The sequence below is a fragment of the Mesoplodon densirostris genome, chromosome 16 (assembly GCF_025265405.1).
Source record: "Mesoplodon densirostris isolate mMesDen1 chromosome 16, mMesDen1 primary haplotype, whole genome shotgun sequence".
Taxonomy (NCBI): Eukaryota; Metazoa; Chordata; class Mammalia; order Artiodactyla; family Ziphiidae; genus Mesoplodon; species Mesoplodon densirostris.
In genome coordinates this window covers 24,253,675-24,272,975 of record NC_082676.1, presented here as the reverse complement: position 1 = coordinate 24,272,975, position 19,301 = coordinate 24,253,675, and the positions used below count along the sequence as shown (strand labels likewise).

The 19,301-nt window shown below is 49.1% G+C and overlaps 1 protein-coding gene across 2 annotated transcripts in view; it reads right to left on the bottom strand.

Annotated features, from left to right (window-relative positions):
* Positions 1 to 5,930: 5,930 nt before the first annotated feature.
* The window catches only part of LOC132476335 (ubiquinol-cytochrome-c reductase complex assembly factor 1), a 94,614-nt gene continuing 81,243 nt past the window's right edge, over positions 5,931 to 19,301 (bottom strand). For both annotated transcript variants that reach the window (XM_060078223.1, XM_060078224.1), the window contains 3 exons: positions 18,189 to 18,266; positions 12,172 to 12,285; positions 5,931 to 9,297 (listed from right to left, as the gene is read on the bottom strand). In XM_060078223.1, coding sequence (XP_059934206.1) covers positions 9,163 to 9,297; positions 12,172 to 12,285; positions 18,189 to 18,266 — 327 coding nt within the window. In that variant the 3' untranslated portion in view covers positions 5,931 to 9,162. The remainder of the gene's footprint in view (positions 9,298 to 12,171; positions 12,286 to 18,188; positions 18,267 to 19,301) is intronic.

The window sequence follows — 19,301 nt, the reverse complement described above, 5'->3', positions numbered from 1 at the left end:
GAGTGTGAATTTGACTACTCTGGGTACCTCATGTAAGTGGAATCATACAGTTTTTGTCTTTTTGTGACTGGCATATTTCACCTAGCATAAAGGTTCACTCATGTTGAAGCATGTGACAGGATTTCCTTCCTTTTTAAGGCTGAATAATATTCCATTGTGTGTATATACCACATTGTTTATCCATTCACCCACTGATAGACACTTGGATTGTTTCCACCTTTTGGCTATTGTGAATAATACTGCTTGAACATGGGTGTACACATTTGGCTCTGTATTTTTTAATATTTTCCTCCACGCCCACATTTGTATTAGATTCCATCTTGTTAAGTAAAAAAACCACTGAATATTGACAATTTCACGTGGCTCAACTCGACATATACAGGAACACCTCAGAGATATTATGGGTTCAGTTCCAGACCACCGCAATAAAGCAAATATTGATATCTCAATAAAATGAATCACACAATTTTTTTGGTTTCCCAGTGCATACAGAAGTTATGTTTACACTATACTGTAGTCTATTAAGTGTGCAATAGAATTGTCTAAAAAAACAATGTACATATCATAATTAAAAAACACTTTATTGCTAAAATATGCTAGCCATCATCTGAGAACTCAGGGTTGCTATAAACCTTCAGTTGGTAAAAAAAAAATGCAGTATCTGCAAAGCACTGTACAGTGAAGTACAATAAAATGAGGTATGCCTGTACACTATACCTATGCATAACTATATACCTGGGCATGTGTGTACATTACATACTATTTGTGATGTTTGTGTGTCTGCTTGGCTGTCTTTAAGTATCTAGCTGCGCATCAGTGTATATTTACTTGCATGTGCATCTGTGTATGTTCTCGTGTATGTGTCTGGGTGCATATCTGTGTGCATGAATGTCTGGGCGGCAGGGGTGGTCTTTGACCCTGACATTGGACTGTGGTACTAAGTGTCTGTACAAGGGAGCTCAACTGAGAGGGGCAAGGATGGGAAGACTGAGTTGAAAAGGGCTCCAAGGGATCCCGGATACCCTGATAATAAAAGCGTATAAATCAAACGAAATCCCCTAGGGCTGCAGGACTGTCCACCCGTCCTATGGGCTGAGTGGGTAAAGGGCAATGGGAGGGCAGACAAGTATATCCTAGCCTTGGGACTGAGCCTAGGGGTGGGGACCCAGGGTGACGAGAGCCATAGAGATAGCTAAGCCCAGACCCTGGATGCAGTGGGTCGGGCACAGGCCCCTTGATAACTGTTATTAAGAGGAAGAAAGGTATTTTCCTGTCCAGGGGGTGTGTCAGGCGCCTGCCTGGCATCATTCTGCTATCCTAGGGGCCATTTAGCCTTGTCTGTTCTCTCTTAGAAGCTGAGTGGCACCTGGGCAGGTGAATGTCATGTGGGGCTGGTGGGAGCAGAGGCTGGGCTACAGCCCTTCAGTTGCAGGCTGCTCTGATGCCAACACTGCCACACACCTTTACCGTGGCACCTCTGGGTCAGGGGAGACAAGATTCCTGCGAGGAGCAGCCAGGGCTAGTAGGGGCGCCAGAGTGTGCCTGAATCCCTTGAATCAAGGCAAAGTGACCTAAGAGCCTGACACAGGGACAAGTCGTGAGGATTCCCAGAGACTGGCTCAAGCTGGGTATTAAGGGATGAGAAAGATTTTGAGACATGCAGGGTGGAGGGCTGGGCGTTCCAGGCTGGAGGACTAGAGGGGCGGGGGGCCTGCCTACTGAAGGTATTGGGAGCAGCAGCGCAGGGAAAGGGCTGCCGGAAAGGCCGTCTGGAGCCACACCCTGAAGAGGGCCTTGCTGAGGTCCAGAGGTTGGCAAGATCCATTGAGCGGTATTTTAGAATAACTTAGGAAGCAGGCCCCCGGGGGCAGAGTGGCCCGAAGCAGGAGTCCCAGAAACAACCCAGATGGTGTGGTTTGCTGTTCTTGAGCGCCACATAGGCCTTCAGGAGGCCACACGGGCTCTGGCACTTAATGGGTAAGCCAAACAATCACAACTCTGAGTCACAGTGGCGTAATCTGTAAAATGGGACCAACGCCATCTCCTTCACCAGGTTGTTGTGAGGAATAAGTGGACTACTCTGTGTCAAGTGCCTGACTGAGAGGACGAGGAGCTAGTACATGCTGAATTTAGAGCTTTTCCAGCCATGAAGGGGCAGGGGCTCAGTGAAGGCCTGACGGCAAACGAAGCAGCACCACGGAAGCTCCTTCGGGTCCGTCTCCGGCCCCTTCCAGACCAAAGGCCAGCCCTGAAGGTGAACATGGCCCTGGGCCATGTCAGTGGAGTGTGGCTCTGAGATTTGGTCTCTCATCCCAGCTCACAGGAGTCAAGGTCCTCTCTCCACTCTGCATACACAGATGTGCACTGGGCAAGTGCGATCACAGGAATAAGGATTTTGGCATCTGCTTTGGAAAGGTGACTGTGTCTGGGTCGACACTGTAACAGTTGACGATGGGGTCTCACCCTTTCCCCCATGTCCTTCCCTCCACCCCCTCTACCCATCCGTCCACTGTAACCCATCCCACAGTGGGAGACCTGTCCCCACTCCCCATGTTTCCATAAGGGGAGAGAATTCCCACTCCACTCTTCTGGAGGAGAAGGGTGAGAGGACCACTCCCTAAATCCTCACAGGCTGCATCCTCCTCAGAGGAGGGGAATGGCTTGGCTGATTAGTGGCTTAGGGAAGGAGCTGAGCTCAAGTATTTCTGGGTATCTCTCTCTCTCTCTCTCTCTCTCTCTCTCTCTCGGTTCTGCTGTAGGCAGAAGTAGCATATTCTCCATTGATCTACACTGTAAAATTCCACAGGAGGTTCTGTCACTGCCAGGAAGACAGGTCTGCCCCTTTTTTGGGGGCGTGGGGGGTGCATGTTTATTTGGGGGAGGATATTATTAAGTCCATTTGGCCCAAAAGCAAAAGCTACATTCTCCAATCCGCTTTATCAGAAATACTGGTAAAGCCCCCATTTTGATGTCCATGTGTCTGTCTCTTATTTTTCAATTCATTCTGGACTTGGGAGGGGAAGAAGATATATTAGCCATTGATCTCTTAAGCCCCCCACATTATTGATCCAGCCACGTCTCCCTCCCCATCCCCTCTCCCTCTGCCCATGCAGTCCACCCAATGTATATTTAATGCTTACTGTAGGCCAGCACCGTGGTCCCAAAGATGAGTAAGACTTAGTCTGTGCCCTGGAGGAACTCAGTTTAGTGGGGAAGGCAGACTCAGAAATAATTATAAGCCACAGAATAAGCCGAGGTATAAATCAATTGCTTGGGGTTTAGAGCTCATGAGCCATTCTGGAAGCTTAGAGGAACCATGTTCCACCCTCCACACCCAATTAGAGTACAGCCCTGTTGTAGGCTCTTTCTCAGATGGTGACTGGGAGGTGAAGGAACTGTTTCTGGCCACAGGGAGAGAGAAAAAGAGGGAAGAAGCAAGCCAGCACAGGTCAGTGATTCTGGTTCCCGACTGTGAAAACTTGAGTGAGCCTCTCAAGGCCTCAGCCTCCCATCTGTAGAGCAAGAGGCTGGAGGTCTCCAAGTCCCTTCTAGTGCTCACATTGTGTTCTATCACTTTTTGACGTTACGGGTCAGTGCTTGAAGATTCCCTTCCCAGAAATCCCGGGCCAGGCTCTCCGGGACCTTTTCGCACCTCATCAGAGGGATGGAGGTCCTTGACCTGGGCAGGGTCTGGGCCCTGGGCTCAGCAGCATGGCTTGAGGGAAGTCCCCTGGAAGCCACAGAAAACTTGTGAGGGGTGGTTATCACCAGGGCAGAGTGAACGGGTCGAAGATCATGGCCAGGGGCCTGAGGTCTGGCCTATCCTCCCTAAGGCCAAGTCCATGGTGTCAGAGGTCAGGGCACAGTGGGATGCAGTGGGAGAAGGCTGAAGGGGGCAGAGCCAGGGTAGCAGGTAAAGGGCTGCTCCCACGGGAAGGGTTCACTTTGGGACTGTCGTGTTCTCGGCCCACAGACTGCCCACTCCCCTTCCTTCCCCACCTCACCCCAAGCGCTGATAAACTCTAGGTTCCCCGGGCATGGAGACCAGTGTGAGCTCCCTTCCCTCTGGGCCCTCACCTCAGAAATCACTTGCCCCCCACCTGCCCTCCAAGCTCTGGTCTCGGGAAAGGCTTCCCTCCTCCCCTCCAAAGCCAGGCCCTTGTTCTCCAGACCAGGCTTCCACTTCCAGAGGGATCTAACCCTAATTCCTCACGCTTGAGGGACGCTTCCTACTCCACTCATTGCTTTACACAAAATCAGACTCCTCCCCACCTCCATGCACATCTTCAGTTCTTTCCTGTGCTGAAAACACCTGCTCTCCTATCTCCTGCCCGATTCTTCTCCGTTCCTTCTCATCTAGGCACCTCCCAAGATACCACAACTGTTGCCATAACCTGCTCTCAAAAGTCTTGTTCTTGGGGCTTCCCTGGTGGCACAGTGGGTGAGAGTCCGCCTGCCGATGCAGGGGACATGGGTTCGTGCCCCGGTCCGGGAAGATCTCACATGCCGCGGAGCGGCTGGGCCCGTGAGCCATGGCCGCTGAGCCTGCGTCCGGAGCCTGTGCCCCGCAATGGGAGAGGCCACAACACCGAGAGGCCCGCATACCGCAAAAAAAAAAAAAAAAAAAAAAAAAAAAAAAAAGTCTTGTTCTTGGAAGTCTAAAGCCCTTAAGCTCCACCCACTTACCCCCGGCCCTACGCTCTACAGCACACGGCCTTAAGAGCCTCCTCCTCCTGGAAGGCTCCACCCACACCGCCCACGCCTGGCTTTTACTCCTGATTCCGCCTCTGCGCTGGCTCCTAATCTCTTCCTAACCCCGTCCCCAATCCCGGTGGGTGCTTTCTCCCACGCCCACCCCACTCCCTTTTCTACCCTCCACATTTCGTCTCTGGGAACTCATCCAGTTTCATGACTTCAGGTGTCCCTTCTATACCGAAGACAGGGCCAAAGTCCTTGGCCCCGAGGTCCTCATCATCCCCCAAGGTCCAGGCCTGCCCTATGCCCTTGCCCTCCCTGATGCATCTTCCGTCAGACCAGCTCCCCATACAGACACAACCAACATGCACCAAAGCAGTGGGGTGGGGCTTGAAGACATGAGACTGGTCAGCTTCGCTATGTAAGTGGTTTCTTGCACCGGTAAGTGGTTTCTCCTCAGTGGACCTGCTTACCTAGTGCATCATGGGGGCAGTAATCCCTGCCCTATCTCATAGGACGATTTTATTCCCTGCAACGCCTCTGGGGTTTGAACTTCCTCTGAATTTCTACAATCGCTCCCAGGCCTTCAAGCCTAGATGGCTAGAATCCTTCCTGACTGCGCCCATCCACCCTGCACGCCGCTGTGCACCTGCACTCCCATCAGGTCACAGCCCCTGCCAGATGCAGCGTTACCCAGGCTTCCCTGAGCCGTGGCCCCATCTGGATCTCGGCAACCTTTTCTTCCCTGGCAACCGACTCGGCTGCTCCACTTGAGTCTGAAGTTTCCTGCTCCGTGCCGCGGATCCTCACTTCCTGTTTTTCTTTCCACCTACCTAAACCTTGCCCATCATGTTCCAACTCCTCGAAGGCTTTTCTTAACCTTGAACCTGAACTCCCGTGTTCTGACTTTTCCTGTATGTGTATGCGCCCACAGAAGCCCACGTGGCTGGAATACTGCTTTAGTTTTCCTTTTACTTTTTCATGTAGCACAACTGACCCTTTCCCCATCTAGTACTCCTTTTCTAGAACTAAAAGCATTGGACGTGGGTGTCAGAACCGCCTGAGTCTGCATGCAAGGTAAATCCGGGCTTCCCTGAGCTTCAGTTCCCCTCAGCAGTAACATGAACTTAGAAATAACACTTAGCTCACAGAACTGTCACTGAGGATTAAATGAGATACTAACTGAAAACACCAAGCAGCGTCTGGCGAAGAACAGAAACACAAAAAACCCTGGCTGAAGTGTAGCCTGGGCTTTAATCTCAGCTTGATGTAAGAAAGCAATACTTGCAATTTTTAAAATTTTAGGCAAATCTGAAATCTTAGGGGTACTATTCGCAACATTGTTCAGTATTTCTCATTTTCAGACCCTATAATATATTCTCGGAAGAGTAAGGAAAACATTTGTTTCTTCTGATGAATAAGTATAATTCCTTTCATGTGACAATGGGAATAACCTTCAGCCTGTCTCATTTCTGCCTTTGGCTTCCAGGGAGCTCAGAGCAAGGTTTTATACTCAGTTGCAGATTTCCTCACTGACCTGCGGGAAGCAATGTGGGGTGGGGAGAGAGCAAGGGCCCCAGGGCTGAAGATGAAGGCTGGGCACTCTAGGCCCCTTCTCACCCTGGTTCATCTTCCAGGCCTCTCTGAGCTGTAGTCCCGTCTCGTCTCTTGTGTAAAGGGGATAAGAATCAGGAGAACAGTACCTATTTTACAGAACTGCTGCGAGACAATGCACACATGAGATCACACTTTATAAATTGCTGAAAAAGTCACGTGAAAGTTGGTTATTAGCGGGCTAGGTTTTCTAACCTACCAATACTTGCATCTTATCTCTTAAACTTTGTTTCAGTCGTTTTGCAGTTTTTACACCTGTGTCTCTTAATTGGCTGTGATCCTTTCTAGACGTATACAGAGTACAAATAAAGGACAAAATTATTCCTAGAGAGCAATCTCCCTGAGAGCAAAGAAAACATCTTTCACTTGTTCTGTATAATAACAATTTTCAATAGAAAAACGTTTAGCTATGGAAAGAACATCTGGCTTTCGTTCCTATTTGAAGGCCAAAGGAGGTACTTCGTACTGAATTATTAAAATAAGCTGAACTGTAGCACAGACTGAGAGAATGGTCCAGAAAGGGGCTTTTTGTTGGGCCTGTATAGATAATGATTGGTGATTTAGTCATTCATTCCTTCTTTCATTTATCAAAGCTTACACTGATGCCTACTAAGGTCCAGCCATGCTGCTGGATGCTGGAAAAACAAAGGCGACTGATCCAAATACCAATGCCCACTCTGAAGGTGCTCACAAGTGCAGGATGGAGGGTGGGTATGTAAAAAATAGTTCCTCTGGAGAATACTGCCTGGGGTGAACAGGAGAGGGTGGTATTAGGGGACATGTGGAATTTCTTTAGTCAGAAGAGCGGACAGGATTCCAGGCAGAGAAAACATACAGCGTAGTCTCCTCGGGTAACCCCAAAATGGTTCAGTTGCTCAGAAAAGAAAGGGGTTAGAGACTCAAAAAGACAAACAAGGATCAAACTAAGAAGAGCCTTGCAGCTTCCAAGGAGCCTGGATTTTATTTGGGGGGTGGGGGGCGGGTGTAGTCAGTGAAAGATGCCTACGGCCAGGAAGTGAGGGCTTTGTTTGGGACATAACAGACATGACATCAACTGGCTCTTTGAAACATGGCTGTGTGTCATAAGTTGCAGTGTTTGGTGATTACTCTTCTTATGGAGACAGGACTTGGCTCTGCAGGTGGGGGCTGTCTGCTGCTGGAGGTATTCATATAGGGCCCGTATGAACATAGGCAACTGGGATGTTGAGAAGGGGTGTCAAGTTCCGGACCAGGGCTGGACTAAATGACCGCTAACGGTCCTTCCAATCTGAGATGCCATGATTCTAAAGCAAGCCTGGTAGCTGAACTGGTGCTGCAGGCTGGGATCTGTGGTTGGGGAGCTGCCCTGGGCAGCAAATGGGTTAAGGCTCAAATAACTTTTATATATAAATTAATGTGTAGAGTTGAGAGCCAAATCTGTTCCATTAATTTTTCCATCCATTCCAGGAGCAGTTAGGTACACACCGTAAAGTTTATTTTGGTGCATGGTATACTTCACTCCATTAAAAATAAATTAATCAGCAAATTCCTGCCTGGCCCAGCTCTGGTTTATGTAAATAGTGCCCAGCTGTAATGAGTTACAAGGTGTTATTATCTCACACACACAGGAGGCTTCACTCTAGAGCTCCGTGTGCAACAAAAGCATCTTAAATAAACTCAGAGAAGGTGGTTTGATTTGTAATGTTTTCACAGAAGTGAGATATACCTCACCCTTATAGAGTTTCTTTATATGACTCATTTTATAGCAAGTTAAATGAAGAAGTTTGATGGGGGAGGGGCGATATGGTTCTCCGCCCCCTTTCTTCAATTTAAAGAAAATTCCCCCAGAGATGACCCACACTCAGAGGGAGGAGGGGACTGGTCCTCAAGTGCTCAGACCAAGGTGGCTCTGCAGCACATGCCCCTGGAGTTGGGAAGGGGGTGGAAGGCTGGGCACGGGGCTGGGTCCTGGGGCGGAGCGACGAAGCCAGGAGGAGTGTGTCCTCTTCTCCCCTTCTCCCCAGTGCCTCGTGTAAGGGGGAGCCAAGAGAGGAAAAGGCAGCATGTTCCTCACCCAGTTCAACGGGAGTGTGTGACAAAGGGACCTTTCCCTTGAGGCCTCTTCCCAAATGACTCAGGATGTGACAAGCCCCCTGGCCATAGAGGCCTCCTGGGTCCCCAAGGTCATGGCCTGGAAGGCTGTACCTTGGCCAGAACAGTGACATCTCCATGAGCTGGAGGCAGAAGCAGCAGCAGAGACGCCCCTGAGCCTCTCCGCCTCCCTGTCTCTAACTGACAGTTAGAGCTGGGCAGTGCTCCTCAGCTCATGGCATCCACCATCCCAGGTAAGTTTCTAGAAGACCCAGGAATAAAGAGCCATGGCAGAGAGAAGTCTCTGTTTCTTTTCATGGCCAACTCAACCCCACGGCTCAACGCCGGAGGACAGAGCGTGGTTACCCGTCTTGACTCAGAAGCATTACAAACTGCTCCTAGGCCACAGTGGGCCCTTCGGGGGGAGGGGGTGTCCCCTTTCTAACCTACCCCCATTCCCTTCTGTGGCCTTTGGGAAAAGCTGTCAATTGCATGTTTCCTAGAGGGGACCTGGGGAGTGGGTAGGGGAGCTCTTGGCTCAGGGCTTCTCTTGAGGGAGAGGACACCTTAGAAGGGCTAAGGGTTCTCCCAGCACCGTACCCTACCCAATCAGACTCCTGGGTGTACTAAGAGGAAAATCAACACAAATGGGGCCAGGTGTTTGACAGATGCTATTCAAAGGTCAGTTCAGGCCACTTCCTGCAGGATCCTGGGCCAAACAGCCCAAACTCTTCTGGCAGTTCCTCAGAGACAGTTGGCCAGCTGTTTGGAGGGACCAGCCCATCAAAGACCCTCATCATTGTAAGTTGGGGAATGGGGCTTCAGGATGCTCTTAGGATTCTCCTCCACTAGAGGGCGCCAGCTCACCTCCCCTGTCAGAAGCAGATCCTCACCGTTCATGGAGTCCAGGTACTGTATCTGCAATCAGGAGAACAGGAAACAGGAAAGGGACAAGGGCAGGACAGACGTGAGATAGCACAAGGAACCAGCCTCCCAAAGGAGAGAACGGGGTGGGGGCATGAGGGGCTTCCGACCATCCCAGCTCCCAAGCCTGGAGCAGGGGTAGGGGGGACGCGGGTAGTGGTCTCTGATCTCCTGGATTATTACATTTACGGGGGTTCAAAGAAACAAGTCACTAAGGAAGCTTTCTCAGGCTTTAGGGAATTCCCCATTGTGCCTCTGAATGGACAAATGTCTGACACACAAGCCCTGACTTTGTGGACCAGAAGAACTGTGTGTCTGATTGTCCATTCAGGGTAGCGATGTTACCCAAGGTGAGCCAATTCCCTTCTCGGAGATTTAAGTTCCCTTGTCTGAGGAAGGGGCCCACAATAGTAACGTGTACCCCACAGGATGAAGGACACTGCTAGTCCCTGGAACTTAAAAAAAAATGTGTATGCTTCTACTGTCCTCTAGTGGGCCCTGACCCCATGGTTAGTGCACCCCAGCTTCACCCCTCTAGGATGACTGAGGGAGTTTATCCCCCTGAACAATGCGGAGAGGGGACACCTGTGATGGAGAACAGGAGCAGCTGCAGGGAGGCGTGGTCGGGCAGTTTTGCAAGAGGCAGGTGCTCTAACGAGTGGCAAGTCCTAGGCGACAAAGGCCACCTCTGGGAGGATTGCCAGGCTCCTGCTGGTAAGGAGATGAACAAGGACAAGTGCTTGCAACTGCACAGGCAAACTCTAGGGCGAGAGCTGGATCAGAGCAGGAGTCAGCACTGGATTCAGAAAGATGAGGCTCCATTTGAGGGTGAGAAGGCAACTGGGGGGAAAGGAGAGGTGGCAGGAGTCCAAAGGCCTCATCTTAGGCCTTGCATCGACTTCCTCTTCCAAGAATTCCTTCACTCCCGCTGCTTTGTTTTTAGGCTGCAGACCCTCGCACTCACCCCCAGTCTCTCACACACACCTCAGGTCTGGATTTCCACATGTCTCCAGTGCAAGGAGATCAACTGACCTGTTATCTCACCTAAAAGCCACTCCTCTTTCCAATTACTCCATTTCTGTCCCTAATGCCACCACTATGCCCATCTCCTGAGTTGAAAATCTCAGCAAGATCTCTGAATGGGTCTCAGGCCATCTACCAGACCAACTGGCATCATGGCCCAGGACTAGCCTCCTGGCCTTCCCCGATCCACTCGGTCAGACTTAGTCCCTCCTTTCTTTAGCCTTTCATAGACTCTGCTCCTGCCTGTATACATTGCAGACTGACTTATTCCAGGGTTAGCCTTGTGCCTGACTGGTTTCCTTGCCAAATCATGAGCTGGATCCTAGAGGGCAGGACTGGGTCTTACTAATTCCTGCTTTCTCAACAGAGAGGCTGGTAGAATAGGTGCTCAAAAGGTTTGCTGACAGAACTGGGTCCCCATCAGAGCTCGCTGCTTCCCTAAGAGCTCTATCACTGTTTTCTAGTGCCTGCCTCTCACTGGGGCAATCTGGGCCTTCTTATTGGTGTGGCAGCCCCTTCCTTCAGGGCCCTCGGAGAGGTCCCAGCTGTGCCCTTGTTGTGGCCCCTGGCACAAGCCCACCGCGGTAGATGGAAAAGTTGGGCTGGTCTCTCAGAAAACATAGCATTTGCTTTGCCAATTGCTACTCCTGTCTGAGGGCGAGTCCAGTCAACAGTGTGAGTCTCAGAACTCTCTGTGGGTGGGGTCCTCTGGCCACAGTGCCTTCTTCCCAGATCTGGCAGATTTGAAGAATGGTCAAACAGCAGTCCTGGCTTCTGGGGTTCTCTACCCCCTGAAGAGCCTTAGTATGTAGTTTTCCAGTAATCAACCAGCTGGGCCTGCTGGACCTGTCTTCTCCTTGGAGCCAGAGCCTGGCCTTCCCTCTCCTGGCTGTTGGAGGCTTGAAGGCCGTGGACACAGGTGAATAAGAGAATAATTGTGAGGTGAGGCCCCTTTGGCTCCAGGGGCCAGGCCCGTGAAGCAAAGGTGTGACTCATGGGACAGCCTGAGCTGGTGAGCGGTCTGGAGCAGCTGAGGCCTCTAGTGGCTGCATGAATCACCCAGCTGGGGGCTCTAGACCAGCTGCATAGCCTGACTCACTGGGAGACCCTGGGAAAGCCTACATGTGCCTCTTCCCTGCCACTCAGCTCTCCCTTATCTATAATGTATGGATTTCCCATCAATACAGGATCCGGGGGCAGAGAGAACAGGAGTGAATTCTTCCTGGGCTCGAGGAAGACTATGTAGTTAAGCAGTCCTCACCCTGGAGCTTTCTCTTAGAAGCTTTGGTGTCAGGGAGCCCTGGGCAGCCAGAGGGGTGAGGAATGAAGCAGGGGGACTCTGCTTGACGACAGATAGCGCCCAGTGGGAAGAGGCTTACAGGATGTTGTGGAATGCTGCCTGGAGCCCAATCCTGTTGGAAGCCAGGAGCTGGAAACATGAATCCTGGGGCTCAAAGTGGGTACCTAAAGGGAGCTTCACTGCACCCCGTGCTGCTATCTTACAGGAGGACTGTGTGTGCCCAGGATCAGTAAGGCACTGCACACACAGCAGACAGTCGAATGTGCAGTGAATGAAAGACAACAGGTTTATAAAAGCAGCAGACTTCTCGGTGCCCTTTATTCTTCTATTCCTACTCCCTGACCCCTGACCTGGCTCATGGCTGGATCCACGGAAGGTGTTCTTTCTTGATCGGTGCCCACTGCTGACATGATCTGGTCAGAATTCCCTCATACTGGACTCTGGGAACTCAACCTCTCATGATCCTCTGCAAGTCCAGCATCCACAGACCTCAGGAAGGACCTGTTGTCCAGGAGGCTCTGGAGGGGAGGGGAAGGACTGCTCACCTGTTTCCTCACATACTCCACCAACAATTCAAGTTGTCGAGGGTCTTCACATTTCTGGTTGAAGAAGGTTCTCCAGAGGGCAGCAGCCAGCCCACGATCATCTGAAAGGACCCCCTAGAATACACAGCACAACTGTTCTTCTGGGGCATATGGCAGAGCCAGGATACAAAAGCTGGGGATACTGTGAACACGCTAGCAACACAAAATCAGCTCAGAGGGGCCTTACAGATACCATGAGAGAGAAATGGGACAGCTACTTGGTAGAGTTTGGAAGGGGTCTTCAGAGAGCATCTGGTCTGACCCCTTCATTTTATACAGGGGAAGAACATGGGACCCAGAGGGGCCAAGTGACTGGCTAATAAGGTTGATACAGAGATGGGGCACATGTCTGATGGACCCTCCTAGGCCACAACTCCCTCTACAGCCCGCCCAGGCCCAGGCAACACCTGAGAGGAAGAGAAGAGAGATGGGAGCAGCAGTGGGTCCACTGCCATCCACAAGGAATGGGCGTGGAGTACTGTGAGTATTTATTTCTTCCCAAGAACAGAGGTGAGTGTAGGTTGCATCTTCTCCCCTGGTCCAAGGACACACATCTGCAAGGCAGCTAGCTCTTTAGCGATGAGAGCCAGGGACCTTGGCCTCACTGTCACCCAGCTCTGGGCTGGCTATGGCTGGCCAGCCTCTCCCTAAGCAGAGGAACAGGCTGCTCGGCAGGACTGCCATGGGCCCCAGGGGAGCGCTCAGAGCCTGTGTGTGCCTAACGTCGGCTGTCCCGACACAGAGGAGAGAGAGCTCTGTTGGGAAGCCCAAATATCAAAGAGGCCTTCATCCTGGACTAGGGCCATTTTCTAACTTGGAGCTCTGAGGAGGGAGAGAGGAGGGTCTTGCTTCCTGGGCAAGGGTGACTAAAGGGAAAGGCCCTGAGAAGTTGCTCTGTCCAGGTGCCAAGGTAGTGTACGGAACCAGACAAAGTGCTGACTGGGGCTTGGAAGTCAGTTAGGAGACAAGATCAAGTCCTGGCCCTGCCAGTACCAAGCTCAGAGACGGTGGGCAATTTATTAAAGCTGTCTCTTGACCTTCTCATCTATTAAACAGAGACTAAAATGCCTGCCCTACTTACAGGACCTTTGAATTATAAGAGATAACGTATGGGTGTTTTGTTAAGTGTAATATGTTAGGTGCAAAGATTAGGAGCTTGTTTGGGCATGCAGCTGTGAATATAGTTGAAACAACAGTGAGATCTGCGGATCGGACCACCTGAGTTCAAATGGCAGCTCTGTCACTTGACAAGCTATGTGGCCTTTGGAAAGCCACTAGCCCTTCCTGAGCCTCAGTTTCTCACAACCTAAACAAGCAAAATCAAACCTATCCCACAGAGTTGTGAGAATTAAGAGACAATAGCCATGAAAGGCTCTGTAAGTGATAAATCATTACACAAAGAGCCAGGATCACTTATTCGATGTCACGCTGTGGTCTGGCCCCCGAGGCACTGCAGTACATGAGGTCTGGCTTTAGGGCTGCTGCCAGGAAGGGCCATGTCCAGTATGGGGTACTGACAGTTTGGTGGAAAAACCGTCCACCTGCCCCAAATGCCCCCTGCTAAACACCCCTACAATTCCAAGAGACTGTCCTGGCACAATGGCTGAGTCGGGAAAACCAGCTTCTTCCGGCAGATGGGGACAGAAGCCAAGGACAAGCTCAGGCACATCACTGTTCTCCAAGCTATCTGCTAACACGACAGCCCGCCTGTGTCTGAAGTGCCCTGGGCACATGCCGCAGTGCTGCTGGCAGCGACTCACATAGGCTACACGGGAGGGAACACGAGTGGGAGCGAGTGTTATAAGGACTTAGAAAATGAGCCCAGAGCACAGGACAGCAAAAGCCCCGGGAGCCACGGCCTGCCACAAACAGGCAGCCTTGGCGATGGGTGAGATGGCTGGGAAGGGCCAAGTCCATAATCAGTCAGGAGGAAAAGGATGACTCACAACTCAGATTAACAATGATAACAACCTGACTGTTCCAGACTGTCAGAGCTCCTTCACACACCTGGCTCTGATGGTGAGGTATGCCAGGAAGAAGAGATGCTATTACCCTCACTGGAAAGGTAAGTACACTGAGGCTTAGAGCTTCTCTAGCTAATTGGTGGTAGATTTGGAACCAGAATGCACTGGTGAGGTCAAGGGATGATGCTGACTGGCTCTAGTCGGGATGTGGTACCTGGCACAGAGCGGGAGAGCAACACAAATGGCTGAATAAACCAACGAACCCAACTTCTGCCTTCTTTCCACCACACGTCTAGTAAGTCAGTGATAACCAACTGGTCTGAGAGAGGAAGCAGGAAAGAAAAAGGGGTGCCTGGGAGGCAAAAATTAGTTTGCATAGCAATTTTCCCACAATCTACGGGGATGCCTACTTGTTTTCCCTCACGATACAAAAAAAGCATCCTTCAGGAAACTGAGACACCTAGGTCTAGAGTAACCGAGAGGCAGCCAAAGGGACTGTCCTGGCCCTGGAGGACCCTGATTATAGTTAAGAGTTTAAAGTGGTGGAGCCTCACTCAGCGAGGGCTGATCGGACACCCCTACGTGCTTAGCACGGTGGTAAGAACGCAGAGTCACAGTGATACAGTCACAGCTCACAAGCAGCTTGCAATCTAGTTGAAGGGACAAAGCTAGAGCACATCAAACAGCAGCACAGAATTAAATCCTGGAGAATGAACAAATGCTCATCTGTGCAGGAGACTGAAGAATAGTCAAGACATGGTTGGTTCCTCAATCTTCAGTCTTAGCTTCTATGAAAACTCCTCAGAGACCTTCCCAGTCCACACTAAGTACACCCACCCCGTTATTCTCTATCACTGTGCTCTATTTGTAATTAGATATTTATTTGCTTGTTTACTTATTTACCACCTGTCTCTCCATTAAGAGATAAGCTCTGGTAGGAAAGAATCAGACCATGTTTGTTTTATTTACCAGCATATCCCCAGTGCATCACACATGGTAGGCAGTTAATAAATACCTGTTAAATGGATGGATGGATATTGAAATTCAGGGTGAAAAAACACAGACCTAGAGAGGTCAGGGAAAGCTCTGTGGAGAAGGGGGCCTCAAGAATGGAGACTATTTGGAGAGCTACAGGACATTCTAAGCAAGAGAGAATAATATTAGTTCACTGAACATTTACAGAGAGAATGCCTACAAAGTGCGAGACCCTGAAATCCTCAGGTTCAAAGCTGACAGCCTCAGCTACTGCCCCCCACACCTGGTTGTCCAGGACAGCCTCAATCAGACACGGCATATCTGTGGAGCAGTGAGGCAAATGGTCTCACTCAGAAAGAAGGCTACACACTGGAGGGCCATGGGAGACAACGGTGGACAGGACATGTCACAAATGGGGACAGTTCACAGAAGGCCTGGAAGTTCCATGGAGGAATTTGGACCTAATGTAGTAGAAAACAGGAAGGTTCCAAAAGTGTTCAGCGTTGGGGCACAATCCAAGCAAGATTCTAGGAAAAGGGTGCTGTAGAACAGCACTGTCCAATCGAACTTTCTGTGATGATGGAAACAATCTACAGCTGCACTGCCCAACACAGTAGCCACTACTAGCCACACACAAGTACTGAGCACTTGAAATGTAACCAGCGTGACTAAAGCACTGCATTTTCAATTTTAATGAATTTAAATCAAAACAGCCACATGTGGCTAGTACTGGAAAGCACAGCTCTAGAAGCTCTAGAACCTTGGGACTCCCGGTGTGGCCTGCAGAATGGCTGCACGTCCCCTACAGCTCGTGGGCCACGCAGAATCGCAGGCCTCACCTCAGACCTGCTGGGTCAGAATCTGAATTTTACCTAGGACTCCAGATGATGTGCATGCACACTAAAATATAAGAAAAACTGTTCCAGAATTACACCTTTAAATTACTTGGGGAACTTTTACAACTACAGATGCCCACCTACAGTTAAATCCAGAACTTCTGAGGGACAGGGCCCAAATAATGGTATTTCTAAAGTGTCCCAGGTAATTAGTCTATTTCCCAAACTTTCCCACTCTGAAAAGTCACCTGGTGTGCTTGTTGAAACACCAGGCCCCACTCCCACTGAATGGGAATACTTAGTGCAGTTCTCAATAATTAGATTTTAAAAGCACCCCAGGTGACTCTTGCACTCAAGCATGTTTCTAAGATGGCTCTGCCAAGATGGATTTGGGATGGGGGGACAGAACATCTTTATTAACGTGGGTGAAAGGAAACAACGGAGCCATCTGCAACGAAGACCGCAAACAAATGCTAAGAGAAAGAAAATTGTATTTCTTCAATTCTAAGCCTCATTCTTTTATATACTATAAGGTTTCTGCAATCAGAATGTATCTAATTTAACAACTGATGCATAGATTTAAGCAGTGTTTCTCAATTCCCACCCCACAAAGCTCATATTGAATTAATGATGTATGCAGACTTAATTGCTCTCTTATAACTGAGGATATTTAGTAGATGGGGAATTGGGAAACCTCCATTTTAACTAGTCCTATGACCCTAAGCAAATCATTTAACTTCATGTTTTTGTAAGCTCAGGTCCTAGCTTTGATTATTATCTTCAGGCTGATAACATTTCCTCCAGCCCGAACTCTAGTTTCTTACTTTCATCCTTTATGCATTTCTTCCCTTCTTCACTCTTCACCTGCCATGTGCCAAGCACCATGCCAGGCAACAGAAATACAGAGTAGACACTGCAACTACACAGGAGAAATCCTCACCCAGTGGGGTGACAGTTAGTGCTAATGCAGCAAGTGCTGTGGAGCCCAGGAAGGGCAGAAGGCGTTGAGCCTGGGGGAAGCTCTTGGGCCTGTGTCCCAGAAGGGGTGATGCTTGCATTAAATCTGAAGGTAACCACAAAATGAATATAAAAGCACATGGTTTGTTAAAAAGAGGAGGTATGATGAATCCTGGTGGTATGCATACAGGTTCATTACACCATTCTTTTGCCTTTTCCACGTGTCTGAAATTTCTATAATAGTTGAGGAGAAAAAGATGAGAGAGATACTACAACATGGATGAATCTTGAAGACATTATGCTAAGTGAAATAAGCTGATCAGAAAAGAACAAAAACTGTACGACTCCACTTATATGAGGTACTTAGAGTAGTCAAAACCATAGAGACAGAAAGTAGAAGAGTGGTTCCCAGGGGGCTGGGTGGGGGAGAGAATAGGAGAATAGTGTTTAACGGGTACAGAGTTTCAATTTGGGAAGATCAGGAAAAGTCCTGGAGATGCTCAACAATGTGAATGTACTTAATGCCACTAAAATGTACACTTAAAAATGGTAAATTTTATGTTATGTAAATTTTACAATAAAAAATGAGATAGATCTAAATGTTCTCATGTAGAAGGATACCCAAGATATATTGCTCAGTGAAAAAAGCAAGTTGCAGAATAGCAGTATATGCAGTGTAACTTACATTTGCATGAAGAAAATAAATACATAGGTGCTTGTGTATGCACAGGTAACACTTGTAAGGACACCCAATAAACTATTAACAAAGTTTTCCTCTGGGACAGAGAATTGGGCAGGAGAGGAAAAGGCCCTTTTATTTTTTATTTCAATCATTTATGCACAGTTTTATGAATTTTTAAAATGAGTATGTATTGCTTTTATAATTAAACCCCCAAAAAAGTGTGTGATTTGACCGTGATGTTGATGTGTGCATGTCTTCCTCTCTCTGAACGCATCTGGGGCTGAGACTGTGACTGATTTGCCTTTGTCCCTCCATCCAGCACTGCACAGGCACTCAATAAATGCTCTGACCATATTGCATAGTGCTTTCTCTCTCAAGTGCTAGGCAAACTGCTGGGCACACTCATTCTAGTTGCTGAGTCAGTGAAGGTGAGGAAACAGTAAAATACTAAGCCATAATGGCAGGCAGTGATGGTGGCCCCTGAAGCTTCTCTCAGAGGCTCTCATCAAATGCCTTTGTTGGGGGGGGCCATTGTTCTGCCTAAGGCTTGGTAAATAAGCTTACCTCATCATATCCCAAGATTGCCACATAGAAATTATTTGTCATAAGCATCATGTTCTTCTTCAGGATATAGGAATTAACCTACGGAAACAAAATGGCAAAAACAAAAGTATAAAAGAAAGGAAAAAAACAAAAAGTATGCTCTTAACTTAGCAGAACAGAGAAAGAGGGCCCCTAACAGGTCAAACTGCCAGTCCATCCCCATTTCCCTGATCTGTCAGGATTCTCCCCAATTTGACAGCTTCTTTTAGATGCTGGTCCCAAATTATACAAAGCAGTAACTCAGTTTTATGAACTGAGCCCCAGCTACGCGCCGGGCTTTGTGCTAGATACTATGAACACAAATTAAAAGAAACGCTTCTTGACGGGAGTAGCACACGGTCTAGTAAAAACAGACATGTAGACAATAATCACACTGCAATGTACTGCCTCAAAGTCTATCCCAAAGGTGGTGAGTGATAAATACATGTTAGTACAATGGTCTCCACTTGGTGGGGCTGGGAAGAACTCTCTAGGAGGTAATGTTTAAGTGGACCTCAGAGGAGGAGGGGTCTGACAAGAGAGGGCTGGGGGGAGGAAAGAGGACATTCTAGACACAGGGAATAAGCTGTACAAAGTGCAGGGGCAGGAAAGAAAACAGGGAGTGCCAGGGAGGGTGAATGGGCAGGAACACTGGAAAGGTAGGTTGGGACCAGGTTAGGAAATGTCTTAAGGGTTACTCAAAGGAGCTTGTTGTAGTGAAAGGACAAAAGAAGGAAGTGGTCAGAGGTGGGAAGAGGAGGAAGAGAGGTAGGGCTGTGAGTGAGATGCTGAGGAGAAAGGTGGGCCCCTGAGGCTGTGGACAGGAGGGGAGAATAAGACGGGCTGAAGAAGTAAGACTGTTCATATGAATGGACTGTTTTAGAAATGCAATGCCAGTGAGACCGTGGAGACTCAGGCAGAACTCCTCTCAGAGAATAGCCAGTGAGCCTTCAGAACCTAGAGTGCAGTTCAAGGAATCTCTTCAATAGGATAAAACTCTGACCTCCGGGAATATGCAAAAGGAAAGGGTACCGTATTTCATTCCTCTCTGGGATCCCAGCAGAAAACCTGGTGTAATGTGTAATACATAGAAAG